The sequence below is a fragment of the Microcaecilia unicolor genome, chromosome 4 (genome assembly GCF_901765095.1).
Source record: "Microcaecilia unicolor chromosome 4, aMicUni1.1, whole genome shotgun sequence".
Lineage (NCBI taxonomy): Eukaryota > Metazoa > Chordata > Amphibia > Gymnophiona > Siphonopidae > Microcaecilia > Microcaecilia unicolor.
The window spans coordinates 366,929,968-366,950,732 of NC_044034.1; the positions used below are offsets into that span (position 1 = coordinate 366,929,968).

The 20,765-nt window shown below is 46.2% G+C and overlaps 1 protein-coding gene across 1 annotated transcript in view; it reads left to right on the forward strand.

Annotated features, from left to right (window-relative positions):
- The window catches only part of CFAP47 (cilia and flagella associated protein 47), a 1,083,264-nt gene that overhangs the window by 447,961 nt on the left and 614,538 nt on the right, over window positions 1-20,765 (forward strand). The window contains 1 exon segment of the mRNA XM_030202357.1: window positions 10,846-11,002. Within this exon segment, the coding sequence (XP_030058217.1) occupies window positions 10,846-11,002 (157 nt within the window).

Sequence of the window (20,765 nt, forward strand, 5' to 3'; positions counted from 1 at the left end):
GCGCTTAAAAGTGGCCGGCACTTCTTTTAGTGGGTGATTTTTCCCAGGCACTCAGGCCACCTATTAGCACGTCTGCCAAAAAGCCGATTTTCTGTTTTTGTCAACAATGGCCAAGCACTAAGTCCAAAATTGGCTCCTGGCCATTTACCGCATGAACCCTTACCACCTCCTATTTACTTGGCGGTAAGGGCTCACGTGCTAACCCCAAGGTAATCAGGCTGCATGCGGCAATATAGCTGCGCTTCTGATTACTGCTGGGAATGCCCCCTCCCCAATTTAGAAAACAGAAAATAATTTTCTACCGTGGGAAACTGCATACGCCTACTTCAGAACTACCTCTGGGCTCCTGCGCTACCCCGGCAGTAGGGCCGATTTGGTGCATACCCGCACGGTAGCCCTACTAAGCCTTTGTAAAAGGGCCCCTTAGTCTTGCAATTTGCTTAGTCTTGGACATGATGTATTCCCCCGAACTGCAGGAATAATCTTACAAGGGCAAACATTCATGTAGTTAAGAATTCAGCCTCGGAACACTTTTTTTTTGGGGGGGGGGGGCGTTCCAAGATGGCAGACGCAACTCGGTAGCGATCACTGAGGCTCCCTGGACTTACCCTTTATTTGAAAGTTTCCGCGATTAGAAATGCCGCATACAAAAAGAAAGGGGGTAGTCAAAAGCCTACCATCTGCGACTGCGGCTGCCCAAACAGTCCAGACGACCCTCGATGGTTTCGCCACGAGTACTCCACGGGAGAGGGCGAAAGGGAGCTCTGCTGAGGGAACGTTCGGAGGAGCGACGATTCCCCTGGAGCATGACACCACACTTTCCTCCCCGGATCTCAATCCTCCTCCGTGTCCTGCAGACCTCAGGGGGAAGGTGGAGCTTTTGGCGGCGTCCGAAGATGGCGGCGAAGAAACCTCAGTGGATGGAGCCTCACCCAGAAAGTCTGCAGAAGATCTACAACAGGAGCTTTTGGCTCCAGCGGAGGTAACCCTGGGAAGTATCTGGGCAATGTTACAACATTTAACTACAATTACTATGAAAGCTGCTTCGGATACAACTTCTTTGGTAACAAAAGTTAATTTTCTGAATGACTCTGTAGAAAAGATACGGCAGGAAGTGAGTTCTCAGAGAACTATTTTTCAGCAAGAAATTGACTTGTTAAAAAACTCTACAGACAGCCTGATTAAGGATAAAATTATTCTACATAATAAGTTAGACCAGGCGTCTTAATTTGAGAATAATACATTTTCCAAAAGTCCCAGAGGTGAGTGCACTTGAACTATTTAAAAAATATCTTTCTGAAGTTCTCAATTACTGCTCTGATTTGATGCCTCCGATTAACAAAATATATTATCTCCCAATTCCGCAAAAAGAGGAGCGGAAGAGAAAATCAGAAAATCAACCTACACAATGTATAATTGGATTACAAGACTTGACAGCTTTTTTGGAACAGTCTATGAGTGACGTTCAGTCTCGCACTACTTTGTTAGTATCTTTTGTTTTTGAGCAGGATGTTAACTCAATTATGAAATTATACTTTAAAAATGCTCTTAAAGAATTTCTTGGAGCGCGAGTGTGGATATACCCGGACGTGACAAGAGCTGCTCAAGAAAAACGTAAAAAGTTTCTTGCATTGAGAGAAGAGACTAAATTGCTGGGAGCTAGTTTCCTATTATCGTATCCATGTAAATGTTTGGTTAAATATCAGGGTAACAAATATATATTTTATGATCCGGACCAGCTGAAAAGTTTTGTTGAATTAAAGAAAATTGTCAAGTGACCCCTAGGGAAAGTTTTGAGAAATATAGTTTAACCGTGGATTAAAAAGCGTTCAGGCTTGTTTGCTTATTTAAAATATTATTCTAGTGTTCTTCTCAACTCTAAGAATTCCCCTCCTTCTTTTAGTGGTCTAAGAAGAGAGGATTAATTTCTAGTAAATGTGTTTGCTTTGTATTATTTGTGTTACCCTCATGTTTCTATTGCAAGAAATTCTTGTGAATGTATTGCAAAATATAAATAAATAAATAATAAAAAAAAAGAATTCAGCCTCTGCCATTGTTGGCAAAAACTGTAGTTTCAAGTAGTGAAATTTAGTGCTGGGAGAAACAAAAGTGTCCTGGAAGAAATCCATCTGTAGGGTTCAGTTGTAACAAAGAAAATAATTCAGAAATTAGATTCCCAAGTGCAAGCACTACAGTCTGTGGGAGTGGCCCGTATTAAAGATATTTTATATGCAATACCCTATGGTATAGGTATTATAAGAGTGATAGATTTTTCCAGAGCCGTGGAAGGATGGAAGTCCCTGTTAGAGGGTGGAGTGATGGGATGTCCTTAGGTGAGAGGAAGCCCAGCCCATGGGGAGTAGTTTGAAATAAAATGCAGAGAAATACTGCCCTTGGACTGAAGAATGACAGGGGGGGCAGTTTGGAAGGAGACAAAGCTAAAATTACGCCCTTTAGAGGGGTCGTCTTTGGTTGCCTGCAGGTCTGGAATTGCTTGATGGTCCCCTGTCAAGAGACCAGGAGAAGGAAAGGGAAATCCTGAGTGAGGAGTGTGATCACTGGTTGTGAAGGATGGTTTTGGCTCCTGAAAGTGGCAACCAGTGAGTTTATGTGTGCTACGGGTTGGTAAAGGAGAGACCTAGCCCGAGAGCAGATGATTGGAGCCAGGGAGAGCTCGGTCCCGAGATCAGGGTGGCTCTAGAGATGGATCACCACTGGAAGAGGGTCAGACCAGAGGAGGTTAACATACTTTATGTGATGAATTATCTTGTTGCGCTGACTGGATGAACCATACATGAGATTGACCTATAGTCGAGTATATACGGTAGATTCTTGACATTCTGCGCCTTTCTGTGGGAAACTACAGGCTAATAAGCTACGTCGGTGGTAGGAAAAAAATGGGAATCACTGCTGAAGAAAAAGAGAGTTAACTTTCTAGAATACAGTGGATTACAAGATTCAAGGCAACATGGCTTTACCAAAGGAAAATCCTGCCAAATTAATCTGATTTCTTTGACTGGGTGACCAAAGAACATGCACTAGATGTAATCTACTTGGATTTCAGCAAAGCCTTTGATACGGTTCCTCACAGAAGACTCATGAATAACCTGGTACAGCCTAAGTGGTTTACGTGTATTATATACAAACTAGGAAAAAATGCCCGTTTCTGAGCGCAATGAAACGGGCGCTAGCAAGGGGCCCCCTCCCTCCGTCCCTCCGAGCTACTTGCCTTGTTCGGGGTTCGCATCGTGTTTCGGCCCTCGAGTATTATAGCTCCGCCCTCGACGTCATGACGTTTTGACGCGAGGGCGGTGCAGACACTCCAGGGCACAGCGGATATCTCGGGCGCCTCAACTTCCGTGGAGGCTTCAGAACATTGGGGTTGCCTTTTATATAGAGAGATACTCCTAGTGGATCTCACAATTTAAGTTTTATACCTTTGGTGGCTCCTTGTGACTTTTCCAGTGTCACAAGGAGCAACAGTAGGAATCGAACATGGTTTTCCTGGTTCTCAGCCTACTGCGCTATTAGGCTGCTCCTCCACTTCAATTTTGAACCTGGGTGGGGGGGAGTGCTCCTGCCCCATTCTAGACTACCAGGGATCACCTTTGACTGAGGCCTAGGGAGAGCTGGGGATCTAGGGGGATTGGAACTGGAGGGGTAATGGGGGGGGGGAGATCTGAACCAAGGGAATGGGTTAATAAAAGGATCCATTGGGGGGGGGGGGTGGCAATGGGGGGGGGGGGGCCGACGGAATGTACCAGACCTCCTTATCTGTGTCCCAACTGAATATTGTCCAGGATCTTGCTCCTAACCAGAGAAGCCCAGGTATTCAGTGCCGATTACCTGTCACCATCCAGCAATGAATTTCTGAGTTGAATTCAGCTCATTACTTTAAATAGCTTAAAAAAAGGCCCATGGCTATAAGTGGCCAACTGAATATTGTTAGTGATTATGTTATAAACTATTCCTCCCATAATATTCCAGTGGCTAGTAAATGACACCCAAAATACAAATCTAAAGGGTCCATTTGAGTCCAGTAGTAGACGTGGAGGGGCATTTTCGAAAGGGACATCTACGTTTCGATTTGGACGTCCTCGCAAAATGTCCCGATCCATGGGCGGGGAAACTCGTATTTTTGAAACAAGATGGATGTCCATCTTTTGTTTCGATAATACGGTCAGGGACGTCCAAATCCTGAAATTTGGTGATCCTTAGAGATGGTTGTCCCTAGACATGGGCATTTCTGATTTTCAACGATTTTCAAAACCAAGGCTGTCCATCTCAGAAACGACTAAATGCAAGCCATTTGGTCATGGGAGGAGCCACCATTTGTAGTGCACTGGTCCCCCTGACATGCCAGGACACCAACCGCACCCTAGGGGGCACTGCAGTGGACTTCATAAATTGCTTCCAGGTACATAGCTCCTTTATCTTGTGTGCTGAGCCCCCCAACCCCCCCCCTGAAACCCACTACCCACAACTGTACACCACTACCATGGCACCTAGATGTGGGTACAGTGGGTTTGTGGTAGGTTTGGGAGGGTTCGCTGTTTCTTCCACAAACGTAACAGGTAGGGGGGGTATGGGCCTGGGTCTATCTGCCTGAAGTGCACTGCACCCACTAAAACTGCTCCAGGGACCTGCATACTGCTGTGATGGACCTGAGTCCATAGAGGCTGGCAATCAATATTTTGAAAGATGTTTTGTGAGGGTGGGAGGGGGTTAGTGATCACTAGGGGAGTAAGGGGAGGTCATCCCCAATTCTCTCCGGTGGTCATCTGATCATTTCGGGCACCTTTGTGTGCCTTGGTCGTAAGAAAAACACGACCAGGTAAAGTCGTCCAAGTGTTCGTTAGGGAAGTACTTGTTTCTTTCAATTATGGGTCAAGGACATCCAAGCGTTAGGCATGCAAAGTCCCGCTTTCGCTACGCCTCTGACACGCCCCCTCAAACTTTGGCTGTCCCTGCGACGGAAAGCAGTTGGGGACGTCCAAAATCGGCTTTTGATTATACCGATTTGGACGACCCTTGGAGAGGGACCTCCATCTTCCGATTTATGTCGAAAGATGAGCGTCCTTCTCTTTTGAAAGTGAGCCCAACAGTGTGGCTAACAAAGATGCTAAACACAGAAAAGATCTACTGTCACCTCTTCTCACTTCTTTATGTTTGCAAGGGTTGATGTCCTGGTTTTATTTACTATGATGGTGGAGGGGGGGGGGGGGGGGAGTCTCTTTTATATATTTTATATCTGGACAGCTTCCTAAAGGAAAAGTTCATAGACCATTATTAAAATGGACTTGGGGAGAATCCACTGCTTATTTCTGGGATAAGCAGCATAAAATGTTTTGTACCTGGATTGGCCACTGTTGGAAACAGGATGCTGGGCTTAATGGACCTTTGGTCTGTCCCAGTATGGCAATACTTATGTACTTAGGATTCGGAATGGAATCTTGCTAGTCTTTGAGGTTCTAAATGGAATGTTGCTACACTGAAATTCTGCATGGAATCTTGTTATTCTTTAGAATTCTAGAATCTTGCTATTCTTTGGGGTTCTACATGGAATGTTGCTACTATTTGAGTTTCTGCCAGGTACTTGTGACCTGGATTGGCCACTGTTGGAAACAGGATACTGGGCTTTATGGACCTTTGGTCTGTCCCAGTGTGGTAATACTTATGTACTTATGATTGATGTTTTATATGTTAAATATTTATATTTTTGATTTTAAACTGCTCAAATGTGATTTATTTTTAAAATAGTGAGTGGTTTATCCAAAGAATAAGGTCAAATGAGTTCTATCTCTGTCTGGCCAGAATAAAAAAGGAAAAAATCTTTACAGTCTCCCAGAGGGTAGAGAGAAGTGAGAAAAAGACCCTTACTTCTCTGTCCTCCAGAATAAATAAGACCTTGAATCTGGAGTGAATAGCACGGACTTAACTGTTGGTTTGAGAATTTAACCCTTTATTAATAATTTCCTGAATTTGTTATTTACATTGGTTAAATGCAACCAAGACCTACACAATTATAATATTGTTTTATCTATAGTTTAATATGGCCATCTAATTTATGCATTCGGCCCTCTCAGAGAAGTCTACGTATGACATAACTAGACAAACAAACATTGTCATTGGACTCATAGGATAGGAATGTACCCTCTAAAGATGAGCTGTCAGCAGACTTTATAGAACCCTTCTGGAAAGAGCTATGAGATCTGCTCAGGACTGAATTGTGGCATCTGATCTCATGGAGGGAGCCCTTGTATTAGAAGGATATAGGTTGTCAATACACAGAGAAATGTAGTTCCACACAGGGTTTTGAGTGACATAGATGGAGCAGGAGCTATTTTCATGCTCTGCTGTTCTCTGCATTGAGTAAGTTGCCATTTAGGAAGGTGGAATATAAATATGACAAAATAAATGCATCCAGTACATAAGCTAGAAATAGACTATTTTTGTGGAGAGGATTTTATAGCATTATTTAGTGACCCTTTTTAAGTTGATTCTGTTAAAATGTGTTTTTATTATTGAGCTTTGCATTTTTAAATATCAAGATATGAACTCCCATATTTTACACTTTTCATTTAGCCTTCTAACAGCCGAACAGCAGGTGGATAGGAAGCAGGAATCAAATCTTAGAAATGTTTACAATGTTCTGTGTCAGTGGTAAAGCAAAATGTTTTCTACTTCTAGAGTCCAGTGTTGGAATTTGCAGTCGTTTGAATGGATTCTGCTGATCCGCTTCCCTATTTGAGTCATGCATTGAAAGCTCAGAAAGATATGATGTTGCATTGCTGGAATTTTATCCAACAACGGATGATATTTGTGCTGTCGTGGGAGATTCCTATTTCTGTTAGGCAGGGTTTTCATTTCTCGTTCCTTATAAATTGTTACTGTTGCAGGCAGCATAACCTGCTAGGTTCTTTTGGGGGAAAAGTCATGATAAATGTCCTTCAAAGACAAACTTTTCTTGTGTTTGTAGTATGTGGTGACAGAAAGAGACAAGTGGGTCCTTCCAGTTTATCCATGTATATATCCCAATTTCCAGCGATTTTAGGATTTCATACCTTATCCAAGTCAGGCTTTAGTAGGCACATTTTACAGTTTCAAAGGTTGTTCCATCTGCCTATTTTTTGGTCTGTCCATCCATATGTTTGTGCACATGCAGGGACGTAGAAGAGGAACAGAAGGAGGGAGAAGAGGGTCCATTGCCTGAAGAACAGGAGCTGGTGGGGAGACCAGGCCTACTTTCCAAGGAGTGGGCAGATGAGGCTCTCTCTGCTTCTCTCTCCTTATCAGAAGTGGCCTCGGTCTGTTCTGAAGAGCCATCATTGAAGGAGCTGTTAGATGAGGGAAAGCTCCTTCCTGAGGAGGGGGATGATCCAAAAGTACTGAATATAATAGGAAATAGCATAAGGAATGGCAAGCCTAATGCAAAGTGCTGATAAGGAAGGCAAAGAGAGACTTTGAAAGGAAGATTGTGTTGGAGGCAAAAAAAACATAGTAAAAACTTTTTTAGGTATATTGAAAGTAAGAAGCTGGCAAAACAATTAGTGGGACCACTAGATGACCGAGGGATAAAAGGGGGCACTCAGGGAAGACAAGGCCACAGCGGAGAGATTAAATGAATTCTCTGTTTCTGTCTTCACCGAGGAAGATGTGGGAGAGATACTGGTGTTATAAATGGTATTCAGTGCTGACGAGTCAGAGAAATGGAATCAAATCTCTGTAAACCTGGGGCAATTTGACAAATTGAAGAGTAACAAATCACCAGGACCAGATGGTATACATCCCAGAGTATTGATAGAATTGAAAAATGAACTTGCAGAACTATTGTTAGTAATATATAATTTATCTTTAAAATCAAGCATGGTACCAGTAGATTGGAGGGTGGCCAATGTAACACTGATTTTAAAAAGGGTTCCAGAGGTAATCCGGGAAATTACAGACCGGTGAGCCTGATGTTGGTGCTGGGCAAAATGGTAGAGACTATTGTAAAGAACAAAATTATAGAGCATATACATAAGCATGGATTAATGAGACAAAGCCAGCATGGATTTAGTAAAGGGAAATCTTGCCTTACCAATCCACTACATTTCTTTGAAGGGGAGAATAAGATGTGGATAAAGTTGAGTCAGTCGATATTGTGTATCTGGATTTTCAAAAGGCATTTGACAAAGTACCTCCTGAAAGACTCCAGAGGAAATTAGAAAGTCAGGGGATAGGAGGTAGTGTTCTATTGTGGATTAACAACTGGTTAAAAGATAGAAAACAGAGAATAGGGTTAAATGGTCAGTATTCTCAACGGAGAAGGGTAGATAGTGGGGTTCCCCAGGGGTTTGTGCTGGGACCGCTGCTTTTTAAACATATTTATAAATGATCTAGAAATGGGAATAACTAGTGAGATAATTAAATTGCTCAAAACACAATGTTATTCATAAAGATCAGACCATGCTTTGCCCTTACTTCAGAAATACATGGCTTTCCATCGAGCAAAAAATGATCCACAGACTCCTAACCCTCACCTTTCAGGCTTTTCGGCTACGTTCTCCAGACTATTTAGCTAACTTCACCATTCTGAACTCACCTATATGTCTGTTACGATCCCTAGACAAACCAGTTTGGAATCCAGCAGACACTGCACCTTCTTCTTTTACAGCCCCTTCCCACTGGAATTCCCTCCCTCATGATATCTGCGCAGAATTGTCTTTTAAAAAATGTAAACTCGCTTTAAAGTCTTGGTTATTTCATCAGCTGCTTATCCTTGCTGGTCTAATCCTAAACCCTCCTTACCCCCTTCCCTTGTTGTCAATTTCCCCTCCTTCTTCCCTTGCCTTCCTCTGTCCCCTACTGCTGCCCTGTTTCTACAAACACACTCTGACTCAATTTGTTTGAATGCTGGTTACTTTCCTATTAGTATATTGTAGTTCCTTTCTCTTTTTCTATTATGGCATTAAAAAAAAAATTAGTTGTAAACCATCTAGGTCTACGAGTTAGTAAAGGCAGTATAACAAATTACTGTTAATAAATACGTTAATTAATATTGCCTCATCCTCCTAAAACCACTATTGATGACACTAAGCTTACAGCTATCTGTTGAAGTTCTCCGTATTTCCTCTCCCTTTCCATAGGTAAGTAAGTACTTCAGAAAAAGCTACAATCACGGACTGCCTGAGTATAAGTGGGGGATTACACACTGTGTCTAGGGGTGAGGGAGGGAAGAGGGGGATTGCTGTATTGGAATGTAAGTTGATAATATGTTATTGTAATTCTGTTTTAGGGAAATATTATTTAAAAAAGGCTATAGTCCATATGACTTTAGCCCCTCCTCCAGTTTCTGGAAAGCTCTCTGCGCTATAAGTGTTAGCTAGATCATTTGTCCCCTGGTGGATTACAACATCAGTGTTAGAATCCTTAGTCTCATGTCTGATCACAGTCATTATTTGGCTGGTACGCCCCGTAGCTGAGGTCCCTTGAACTGTTTCAGAGTTAATTCCTCTATTAATGGAGTCCCTTAGCAGCAACAATTTTGTATTTTGAGCTTTTTTGTCCGTGCTCTTGGGGTGATTTGTCTTGAGCATCACAATGCTCTGAAGCAGCAAAAGAACTGTATAGGGCAGTGATTGTGAAGGAGGCTGATTCTGTGTCACATGTCATAATCTACTTGAGCCTGCTGAGACCCATATATTCCTGGGTTGTCTTATTCTTTGTGGCAGTGGAGGAGTGGCCTAGTGGTTAGGGTGGTGGACTTCGGTCCTGGGGAACTGAGGAACTGAGTTCAATTCCCACTTCAGGCACAGGCAGCTCCTTGTGACTCTGGGCAAGTCACTTAACCCTCCATTGCCCCATGTAAGCCACATTGAGCCTGCCCTGAGTGGGAAAGCACGGGGTACAAATGTAACAAAAAAAAATTGGTATGATGCTGTGTAGTCCTGGAAGTTCCTTTAATTGCATTCAGTTTCTGCTTAAGTTTGTTGAGCGCCTATTTTAAATTAGCTGAAGACAGATGTGGTATGCCTTAGGACTAATGCACCACAGTTGTTAAATTGAGTAAGTCTTGTTGATTTGTTGGAGCGGGTATGAACAAATGTACTATGATAGGGTTAACAATCGACAAGATTACCTGTATGTGACTTTAGTGAAGTGTATTGTGAATGTTTGTTGGGTTATCTATTCAGAAATAGTAAGTTTAGGAGAGGGTAGGTGCGGGATAGGGTGGGCAGGATTATAAGTATGCCTCGTAGTGATACAACCAAGTATCACTATTAAAAATATCTTTTCGTCCACAATACTTCTGATAATTGATGTTCTCTAGGAACTCTGAAGGCGTCCAAGGTTTGATTCTTCCTCCAGATTCACTGAGCCCCAGATACTTGATACTTTAGAAGGCAAAGCTTCTGATGATACCAGAGGTGCGATCGTCTTCCATAGTGTTTAACTAGGCATAATAGAATTCACTCCCTCCAGTGAAGGCAAATCTGTTTCATGCATATTCATTGTGGATTTTTTGAAAACCAAACTGGTTCAATGTGTCCCAAAGACTGAGCTGAGAACCCCTTCCATTTGTTAACTATTAACGAGGCAGATAATGTGACATATCATTTCCTTTGTATGGCAATGAAGGGCGCTTTATTAGATAAAACTAACTCTTAACCTAACTGAATGGGAAGATGCTGGGATTGCTCCCAACTGTTAACGAAATGTTCTGCAGGTATCGCTCAATAATTTTGGCAATTAATGCACAGTATCTATAAAATGCTACCTCACTTTATTAGACAGGCGCTTCAGTTGGTTTACAGCCTAAGATGAGAACTTATCCTTAAAACTATTTCTTTTTTCTTCAACTAGGAGCCGAGGATATTTAAAAGTGGCATTGAGGAACCGCTTCTTGCGTCCTGCTAAAGCTACCCTACTTCTTATTTCCACTTCCAGTATTGTGAATGGAGCAGGAGGAGCTACAATGTCTTTTTATCTGAAGTCTCTAATCAACAAAATTGTGTCTACAGTAAGTCAAATATGTATATCCCGTATTAAGGGAGAATGGAAGCGGTGAATGTGTGCATGAAGCATTAAGAAAGAAACTATGAATTATACATCAGAGGCTTTAAAGATTCTGGTAGAATTGACTAATACATAAGTATGTTCTGAAGTCTCTAAGATATACAGCTCACAAGCTGGCTATTTTAATCAGCCATTCCACAGAGGCTGCTGATTTTCTCATATCTTTTTTTTCTGCACAATGTCCTCTTTTTATCCCTCTCTTGTTTAAATTTGCCCCAGCCTCATGCGCTGGTGCTCTTGGTACTACTTAAGGAGGGTTATTTTATGACAGGCCATTTATGCTTGCTTGGGAGTGGGTGTAAGCATTCACCCATAAACTTGCACACGCAATGTTATGCTTAGCATAGATAGTTGCACGCGCAAGTTATAAAATAGTGTCAGTTACATGCTTTACTTAATGATTAGATGATAATTAACCACTTATTGACTAAATTTGTGTCAATTGGTGCTAATTGGCACTAATTAGCAGTGACACATGTAACTGGATTCTACAAAATTGCACGCCAAATCCATAATGCACAATTGCAAGAGAGGGGCTTGGAGGGAATGGTTGGGTCAGGGGTGTGCCTAGCACTTATGTGCATGTCTTATAGAATACTAGGAAAAAAGCCCGTTTCTGTGAGAAATGAAACGGGCACTAGCAAGGTTTTCCTCAGAGTGTATGTGTGTGTGAGAGATGGAGTGTGTATGTCAGAGAGAGAGAGAGAGAGACAGAGTGTGTATGTGTTTATGTGAGAGAGAGAGTGTGTGAGAGACTGTGTGTGTGTGTGTCTGTGTGTGTGTGTGACTGAGCCGTGGGGGAGGGGGAAGAGGAAGTCTGCACTTATACCTGAAGCGGGGTGGAAGAAGCTCATCTGAATATGGAAGTAATTGTAAGAAAAGCGTGTGTGACCATGTGTGTGAGCAAAATGCATTCTTTTATGACCGAGAGAGAATAATTGTATGAATCTGTAAATGTATGGATGGGTGACCGAGCGTATGACTGAATTATTTCAGCAGCTCGACAGGGTGAGGCGCATCCCAATTTCCAGACCGGGCTGACTGTGCATGCGCAGCGTCCTGACAGGAAGACGCGAGGCCGAAGCCGGCCACTGGACACTCACCGACATGCAGGGGCTGGAGCTGGTGGTAGGGGTGGGAGATCGCTGCACCATTACCAGAGCCATCTAGCTGCTCGGCTTCTCGGGACTCGCATTCTCTATTTCCGCTGCCAGTCAGACTCGGAAGCTCCGCGTTCCACCGTTGTTGGCCCTGGTGGCAATGAGGACTCTTTCCTCCCTATCCTGCCACCAGCGAGAGGACGTGGGGGAGGGGCGTCAGGGCTTGGGTGATGTGCCGTGGGGGAGGGTGGTGGGGGCTTGGTTGATGCGGCGAGGGGGGGCGGCAGTGAGAGCTGCTTCGTAGGCAGGGGGAGGAGTAGAGAAACACGCGGAGCGTGTTTCCCTACTCCTCCCCCTGCAGTGACGTCAGCTGAGGCTTTACTCCTCCCCCTGCAGTGACGTCAGCTGAGGCTTCGGAGACCCAGCAAGTTACGGACACAGGCAGCCAGGTTTTAGAACGTTGGAGGTGAGAATTATTATATAGGACTAGCATTAATGAGCATTTATATCAGCCATTAGGCACTTAAATGTGGATTTACACTAGTATTCTATAGTGGCAATTGCACGTGCAATGTGGCGATATAGAATTCATGTGTAGTTTGTATTATCCCAACGCCTAACTTTTAGGCAGTCTATAGAGAATTACTACCAAAGATTATTGTTAGGGCTACGCGATTAACACATTAATTGTTTAGCATTTAAAAAATGTAAGTGAATAACGCCGGGGGCTCACCATAACTCCTTCCATTGGCTGCCTCCGTGTATTCTAAACCTTATTCTGGTACTCCAGTAGCGCTCTCTGGAAATTCAAGCCTCATTCTGGTTCTCCAATAGCCTCTCTCTGGAAATTCAAGCCTCATTCTGGTGCTCCAGTAGCGCTCTCAGGAAATTCAACCCACGTTCTGGTGCTCCAATAGCCTCTCTCAGGAAATTCATGCCTTATTCTGGTGCTCCAATAGCCTTTCGCAGGAAATTCAAGCCTCATTCTGGTGTTCCAGTAGCTCTCTCAGGGAACTTCAAACCTTGTTTTGGTGCTCCAATAGCCTGTCTTGGTGTTCCAAGCCTTACTGGGGCTTACTGAGGATGTTACAAGGATCATCTCCCGCCATTGACCCTGATAGAGCTGCCAATCTTCTCTCAGAGCCACCTGTGCTGCCGGCTTCCCTTTAGAGCTGCTGCTGGTGCTGCTGATCCCCCCCCCCCCCACCCAAAAGTACAGCATGGGGAGGGGGCTGTGCAAGATGATTGTACACCACGGAAATGAGAGCAGCCAGGTGAGAGTGTACCAGTGTTGTGGGGGTGATCAAGTTTGGGGAGGAGAGGAGAAAGAATGAATTTTTATTGGATTATCTATACAGGAATAGCAGTGTGTTTGAGGGAAGTGATAATGAGAGGTTGGTGTGTGTGCTGTAGGCAGGAGAAAACTTTAGGGGCAGATAGAATTAGGGGTGTTGCCGGGGATTCAAGAACTTCAATAACCTGGTTCCATAAATCCCCTAACTGTGGGCACTCTAAGAAGGTATGTATCCAGGTCCCTCGAAACCTCCAACAATGGAGGCAAGTATCAGTGTCCCAGAGCTTCATGCAGTATCCCCACTCTCTCGTAATATAAAGCTGATGTGTGAGTTTAAAAAAAGCACGAAGAAGTGACTCGGAGGGGAGATGTTAGTAATTTATAAAATCCTGAGGAGTATAGAATGAGTCAATAGGGGACAGTTATTTACCCTTGCAATAACACTCAGGTAACGCCCCCTTATTGGACTCTCCTGGATTCGGGGCCTGACCTGGCTGGAGCATCCCAAAGGCAGTTTCCATTGGTCTCTTACTCGCGCTTTTAACTCGGTGCCTCCACCTTGGGAAGAGAAGTGTTAGTGGGTAGGATTACCCTCTTCTCTCCCCAGGAAAATCCAAAACAAGGAGAACTGTTGTGAACAGGACTAGCTAATACATTAAACAGGTTTTAGTTAACTATTCACATCAATCTATATGTCCTGTTTCTGTAGTACGTGAGCCCTTAGGTTCCCTGAGGCCCCGCAAGACCTCAGAGGACAGCCGTGCACCCCGAATCTTCACCCGCGGCGACTGCCGTTCACCAGGGGTTGAGCCCCCAGCTGCAGGCGGCCAGCAGGACTGCTGGAACCGCGGGGTGACGACTAGCCTGGTAGGTAGTCAGCAACACAGTCTCTGAAGGGCAGCTAGCAAGGGCGGCTAGCACTGAAGAGGGCCACAGTCTCTGACGACAGCTAGCAAGAGCGGCTAGCACTGAAGAGGGCCATAGTCTCTGACGACAGCTAGCAAGGGCGGCTAGCACTGAAGAGGGCCACAGTCTCTGAAAACAGCTAGCAAGGGCGGCTAGCAAGTCAAAGGAACACAGTCTCTGCAAGCTGCTGGCAAGGACGGCCAGCAAGTCAAAGGAACACAGTCTCTGAAAGCTGCTGGCAAGGACGGCCAGCAAGTCAAAGGAACACAGTCTCTGCAAACTGCTGGCAAGGACGGCCAGCCAGTCAAAGGAACACAGTCTCTGCAAGCTGCTGGCAAGGACGGCCAGCAAGTCAAAGGAACACAGTCTCTGCAAGCTGCTGGCACGGACGGCTTCTGACAAAAGAACCGGAAGCACTGGAATCCTCCAGTCTCTCCGTTTAAATCTAGCGCCAATCCGCCCCTCCCACGGAAAAGGAGCCAACCACCTGGTCCTGGCAGACAAAGGAGCGCTCGATTGGCCGAACTGCCCTGCCGGCGGGGTCCCAGCGCCGGCGCACCAATCCGGTGCGAGGGGGCGGAGCTTCCGCGCTGATCCGCTCCTAGCCAGGGCGATGTCGACGCCGGGGCCGCCATTTTGGCCGGCGTGCTCCCTCCTCCGAGGCCGGCATTCGCTCCAGCGGACCGACCCGCGGCAGCGTCGGCTGCAGCGGAGGCCCGTCTCCGCCCCCCTGGATGCCGCGATGCCCGAGGACCATCGCTTCCCCCAGCGGGGGCACAGGTAGGGGCTGGAAACATGACACTATATATATTCAACTGCTATGTACAACCATCAATAGTCTTGACATTTAACCTCTTGTAACAAATATAATCAAATGCCAATAGTGTTGATACTTAACCTCTTTAAACAAACAAAAACAACCACTCAAATATTATCAGTTTTTTGACTCGGGAGTTCAGAGATAGTGATGTAGTCTTTCGCACACTGCTTAGACCCTGTCAGTCTTACTTGCTGGGTCTAAGCTGTGAGCTCTTTCATGCTGCTTAGTCAAATCAGTGAATGGGGAGGGCCGCCGAGAGGGGGGGACAGGGGGGACAAAAGTCCCCGGCGCCGCCGCAGTCCGGCCCACCCACTCTCCGTCGCTCCCACAACTAACCTGAAGCGCCTTCATCTTCGACGCAAGCAGCAGCAGCAGGGCAGGCCACTCCTTCCTTCCGAGTCCCGCCCTCGCCTGATAGCCAAGACCTGTCGCTTCTTCCTCTTTAACATCAGCAAAATTCGCCCTTTCCTCTCTGAACACACCACCCGAACTCTCGTCCACGCTCTCATTACCTCTCGCCTTGACTACTGCAACTTACTCCTCACCGGCCTCCCACTTAGCCATCTATCCCCCTTCAATCTGTTCAGAACTCTGCTGCACGTCTTATATTCCGCCAGAACCGATATACTCATATCATCCCTCTCCTCAGGCCACTTCACTGGCTTCCTATCAGATACCGCATTCAGTTCAAGTTTCTCCTTCTTACCTACAAATGCACTCAGTCTGCTGCCCCTCATTACCTCTCTACCCTCATCTCCCCTTACGTTCCCACCCGAAACCTCCGTTCACAGGACAAATCCCTCCTCTCAGTACCCTTCTCCACCACCGCCAACTCCAGGCTCCGCTCATTCTGCCTTGCCTCACCCTATGCTTGGAACAACCTTCCTGAGCCCTTATGTCAAGCCCCCTCCCTGCCCATCTTCAAGTCTTTGCTTAAAGCCCACCTCTTCAATGCTGCGTTCGGCACCTAACTCTTACCGTTCAGTAAATCCAGACTGCCCCAATTTGACTGCCCCTATCGGACTGACTTGTTCACTTGTCTTTTAGATTGTAAGCTCCTTGAGCAGGGACTGTCCCTCTATGTTAAATTGTACAGCGCTGCGTAACCCTAGTAGTGCTTTAGAAACGTTAAGTAGTAGTAGTAGTAGTAGTAGGAAGGAGAGGTCTGCGCTGCTGCTGCTGCTTGCGTTGAAGATGAAAGCGCTTCAGGTTAGTTCAGAGGGCCCAGCACTGGCAGCGGGTGGAGGGGGGCCTGGTGACCTCGGGTGGGGGGGGGGGGGGCGCAACACGACGTGACCTCGGGGTGGGGGGGCCCAGAGACGGCCTTGTCCTGGGCCCGGCCCCGGCTCTCGGCGGCCCTGTGAATGGGTGTGGCTGTGTGGCCTAGGTCACCTCCTCTCCTTTCTTTACAAGTTCACCCTCACCCAATCTCCTCAGATCTCACCCCTTTTGCTGAAGGCTTCTTGGACTGGTGGCTGTTAGGTTGGGCTTCCAGGTCTGCTGCAGCTTACTAGAACCTCCCAGGGCTCTGAGGACCCGCTGCCCTTCCTTTCTGAGCCCCTAGCTATGTTGGGTCCCTAGTGCCGATTACACCTTGGAGTTCTTAGCCCTCGTTGAGCCCCTAGTGCCAATCAGACACCAGAGACCTTTGTCCTCATTTGGCCTCTCTTCAAGAGGAGCATCTGGGATTTCTTCCAGCTGGGGTTCAGACTACCAGCCCTGAATAGGGCTGTGCAGCCACCAGTCCCTGGGATCCCCTCTAGAAGGCTACTTCTGCTATTCCCAACCCTAGGCACTGATAGTGCCCCCCCCCCCCAGTCCCTTCTACCATGAGTTACGGCTGCAGCTCCTTCTTCTGCCCTGAGCTATGCTTGCTCCAAAGACTATGGCTTCTTCTTCTGAATTGAGCCCGGCTACCAAGGGTTTCTGTTCTCTGTGCCTTTAGATTCACCAGCCTTTATCAAGGATCTGTAACCACTAGTCCAAGGGTTTTGTCACTAAAGGGCAATATCCATATCCAAACCATACAGATGGTTCAGCGTGAATCAAATCCTTCTAAAATCTTTTCTCAATTAGTGAATTCCCACCTTATCACTGATTTACCTGTCCCTTAAACTCATGGGGAGTAGGTTTCTATTTCCCTTATTCTGATTCAGCTGTTCCCCTACAGCATGTATGCGTGGAGGGGCATAATCGAAAGTGGGTGCCCATCTCCATGGGCGCCCATCTCCGTGGGTGGCCATGCGAAGGGGCGGGACAAACCGTATTTTCGAAAGGGCGCCCATCTTTTTTTCGATAATACGGTTGTGCGGGGCAAATGTGTAGGATTTGGGTGTTTTTGAGCCGGGCGCTATCGGTTTTCAGCGATAATGGAAACCGAAGGTGCCCAGCTCAAAAACAAATTCAAGGCATTGGGTCGTGGGAGGGGCCAGGATTCGTAGTGCACTTGTCCCCCTCACATGCCAGGACACCAACTGGGCACCCTAGGGGGCAATTTTACAAATTAAAAAATAGCTATCAGGTGCATAGCACCCTTCCCTTGTGTGCTGAGCCCCCCAAAACCCACTGCCCACAAGTCTACACCATTACCATAGCCCTAAGGGGTGCAGGGGGGCACCTACATGTGGGTACAGTGGAGTTCCAGGGCTCTGTCGTCTCCTGGTTCTCCTCCTATCTCTCCCACCGAACCTTCAGGGTACACTCTCATGGATCTTCCTCCACCCCATCCCGCTCTCTGTTGGAGTTCCCCAGGGATCTGTCCTTGGACCCCTTCTTTTTTCAATCTACACCTTTTCCCTGGGCTCACTGATCTCATCTCATGGTTTCCAGTATCATCTTTATGCTGATGACACCCAGCTGTATCTCTCCACACCAGACATCACCGTGGAGACCCAGGCCAAGGTTTCGGCCTGCTTATCCGACATTGCTGCATGGATGTCCAACCGCCACCTGAAACTGAACATGGCCAAGACCGAGCTTCTCGTCTTTCCACCAAAACCCACTTCTCCTCTTCCTCCGCTCTCCATCTCAGTAGATAACACCCTCATCCTCCCCGTCTGGGTATTATTAGGAAAGGTATGGAAAACAGGTGTGAGGATGTTATAATGCCGTTGTATCGCTCCATGGTGCGACCTCACCTTGAGTATTGTGTTCAATTCTGGTCGCCGCATCTCAAGAAAGATACAGTAGAATTGGAAAAGGTGCAGCGAAGGGCAACTAAAATGATAGCGGGGATGGGACGACTTCCCTATGAAGAAAGACTAAGGAGGCTAGGGCTATTCAGCTTGGAGAAGAGACGGCTGAGGGGAGACATGATAGAGGTATATAAAATAATGAGTGGAGTGGAACAGGTGGATGTGAAGCGTCTGTTCACGCTTTCAAAAAATACTAGGACTAGGGGGCATACGATGAAACTGCAGTGTAGTAAATTTAAAACAAATCGGAGAAAAATTTTCTTCACCCAATGTGTAATTAAACTCTGGAATTCGTTGCCGGAGAAAGTGGTGAAGGCGGTTAGCTTAGCAGAGTTTAAAAAGGGGTTGGACGGTTTCCTAAAGGACAAGTCCATAAACCGCTACTAAACGGACTTGGAAAAATCCAAAATTCCAGGAATAACATGTATAGAATGTTTGTACGTTTGGGAAGCTTGCCAGGTGCCCTTGGCCTGGATTGGCCGCTGTCGTGGACAGGATGCTGGGCTCGATGGACCCTTGGTCTTTTCCCAGTATGACATTACTTATGTACTTATGTACTTATCAGCCCGCAACCTCGGAGTCATCTTTGACTCCGCCCTCTCCTTCTCCGCGCATATCCAGCAGACAGCCAAGACCTGTCGCTTCTTCCTCTTTAACATCAGCAAAATTCGCCCTTTCCTCTCTGAGCACACCACCCGAACTCTCATCCACGCTCTCATTACCTCTCGCCTTGACTACTGCAACCTACTCCTCACTGGCCTCCCACTTAACCATCTATCCCCCCTTCAATCCGTTCAGAACTCTGCTGCACTTCTTATATTCCGCCTGAACCGATATACTCATATCACCCCTCTCCTCAGGTCACTTCACTGGCTTCCGATCAGATACCGCATTCAGTTCAAGCTTCTCCTTCTTACCTACAAATGCACTCAGTCTGCAGCCCCTCATTACCTCTCTACCCTCATCTCCCCTTATGTTCCCGCCCGAAACCTCCGCTCACAGGACAAATCCCTCCTTTCAGTACCCTTCTCCACCACTGCCAATTCCAGGCTCCGCACATTCTGCCTCGCCTCACCTTATGCTTGGAATAAACTTCCTGAGCCCATACGCCAAGCCCCCTCCCTGCCCATCTTCAAATCCTTACTCAAAGCCCACCTCTTCAATGTTGGTTTCGGCACCTAGCCTTTATACCTTTCAGGAAATCTAGACTGCCCCAGTTTGACGACCCCTACTTGTCTGATTGTACATTTGTCCTTTAGATTTTAAGCTCTCTGAGCAGGGACTGTCCTTCTATGTTAAATTGTACAGCGCTGCGTAACCCTAGTAGCGCTTTAGAAATGTTAAATAGTAGTAGTAGTTGGAGGGCTCAACATTAACCAGCACAAGTGGAAGAGGTGGGGGGGGATGGGCCTGGGTCCGCCTGCCTGACGACCACTGCACCCACTAAAAACTGCTCCAAAGGACCTGCATACTGCTGTCAGGGAGCTGGGTATGACATTTGAGGGTCGCATACAGGCTGTCAAAAAAAGTTTTAATGTTCTTTTTTGTGGTGGGAGGGGAGGTCATCCCTGATTCCCTCCGGTGGTTATCTGGCCAGTTGGGGCACTTTTTTGGGGACTTGGGTGGTGAAAAAAAGGGTCCAGCAAGAGCGACCCAAATTCTCGCTTCTGCCGCCCTTTTTTTTTCGATTATCGGCCGAAGGCGCTCATCTCTCCTCGGCTGATAAACACGCCCCAGCCCCACCTTCACCTTGCCTCCGACATGCTCCCGTCAACTTTGTTCGTTCCCGTGACAGAATGCAGTTGAAGACGCCCAAAATTGGCTTTCGATTATACCGATTTGGGTGCCTTTGCGAGATGGGCGTCCATCTCCCGATTTGGGTCGAAATATGGGCGCCCATCACTTTCGAAAATAAGGCGGATAGTCTGCCACCCAAGCTTTATTTATTTCAGCAAATGAATCCCCTCAAAGTGTGTTGAAATGCTCCCATCCACCTGTCTGCCTGCCTCCATTTGCATGTAGGAAGCGGAAGAACCCATCCCACCCCTCCTGTAACTTCTCCAAAGTTCAATCAGCTATTTTCTTGTATAGCTCTACTAAGGCAAGTAAGCTGACAGTTGTGAACTCAGAAAAGCAAACTGACAGTTGTGATTTCAGAGAGAATAAACTTGTTTGTGTTTTTAAAAGCACTTCAACCCGATTCTCTCTCTCTCCCCTTAAACTTGCCTCGATGGAGTTTGGTTCCTTCCAAGGTTTGCCGAATTCTATAGTTAAGTTCTCCTGAAGATGCCGACTAAAGGCAAAACAGACCATTTTGAGAACAAAAGAAGTATAATTTCTACATTTTGAGTAATCAGGACAACAAAATTCATGAATCACAGCATTTGAATCAC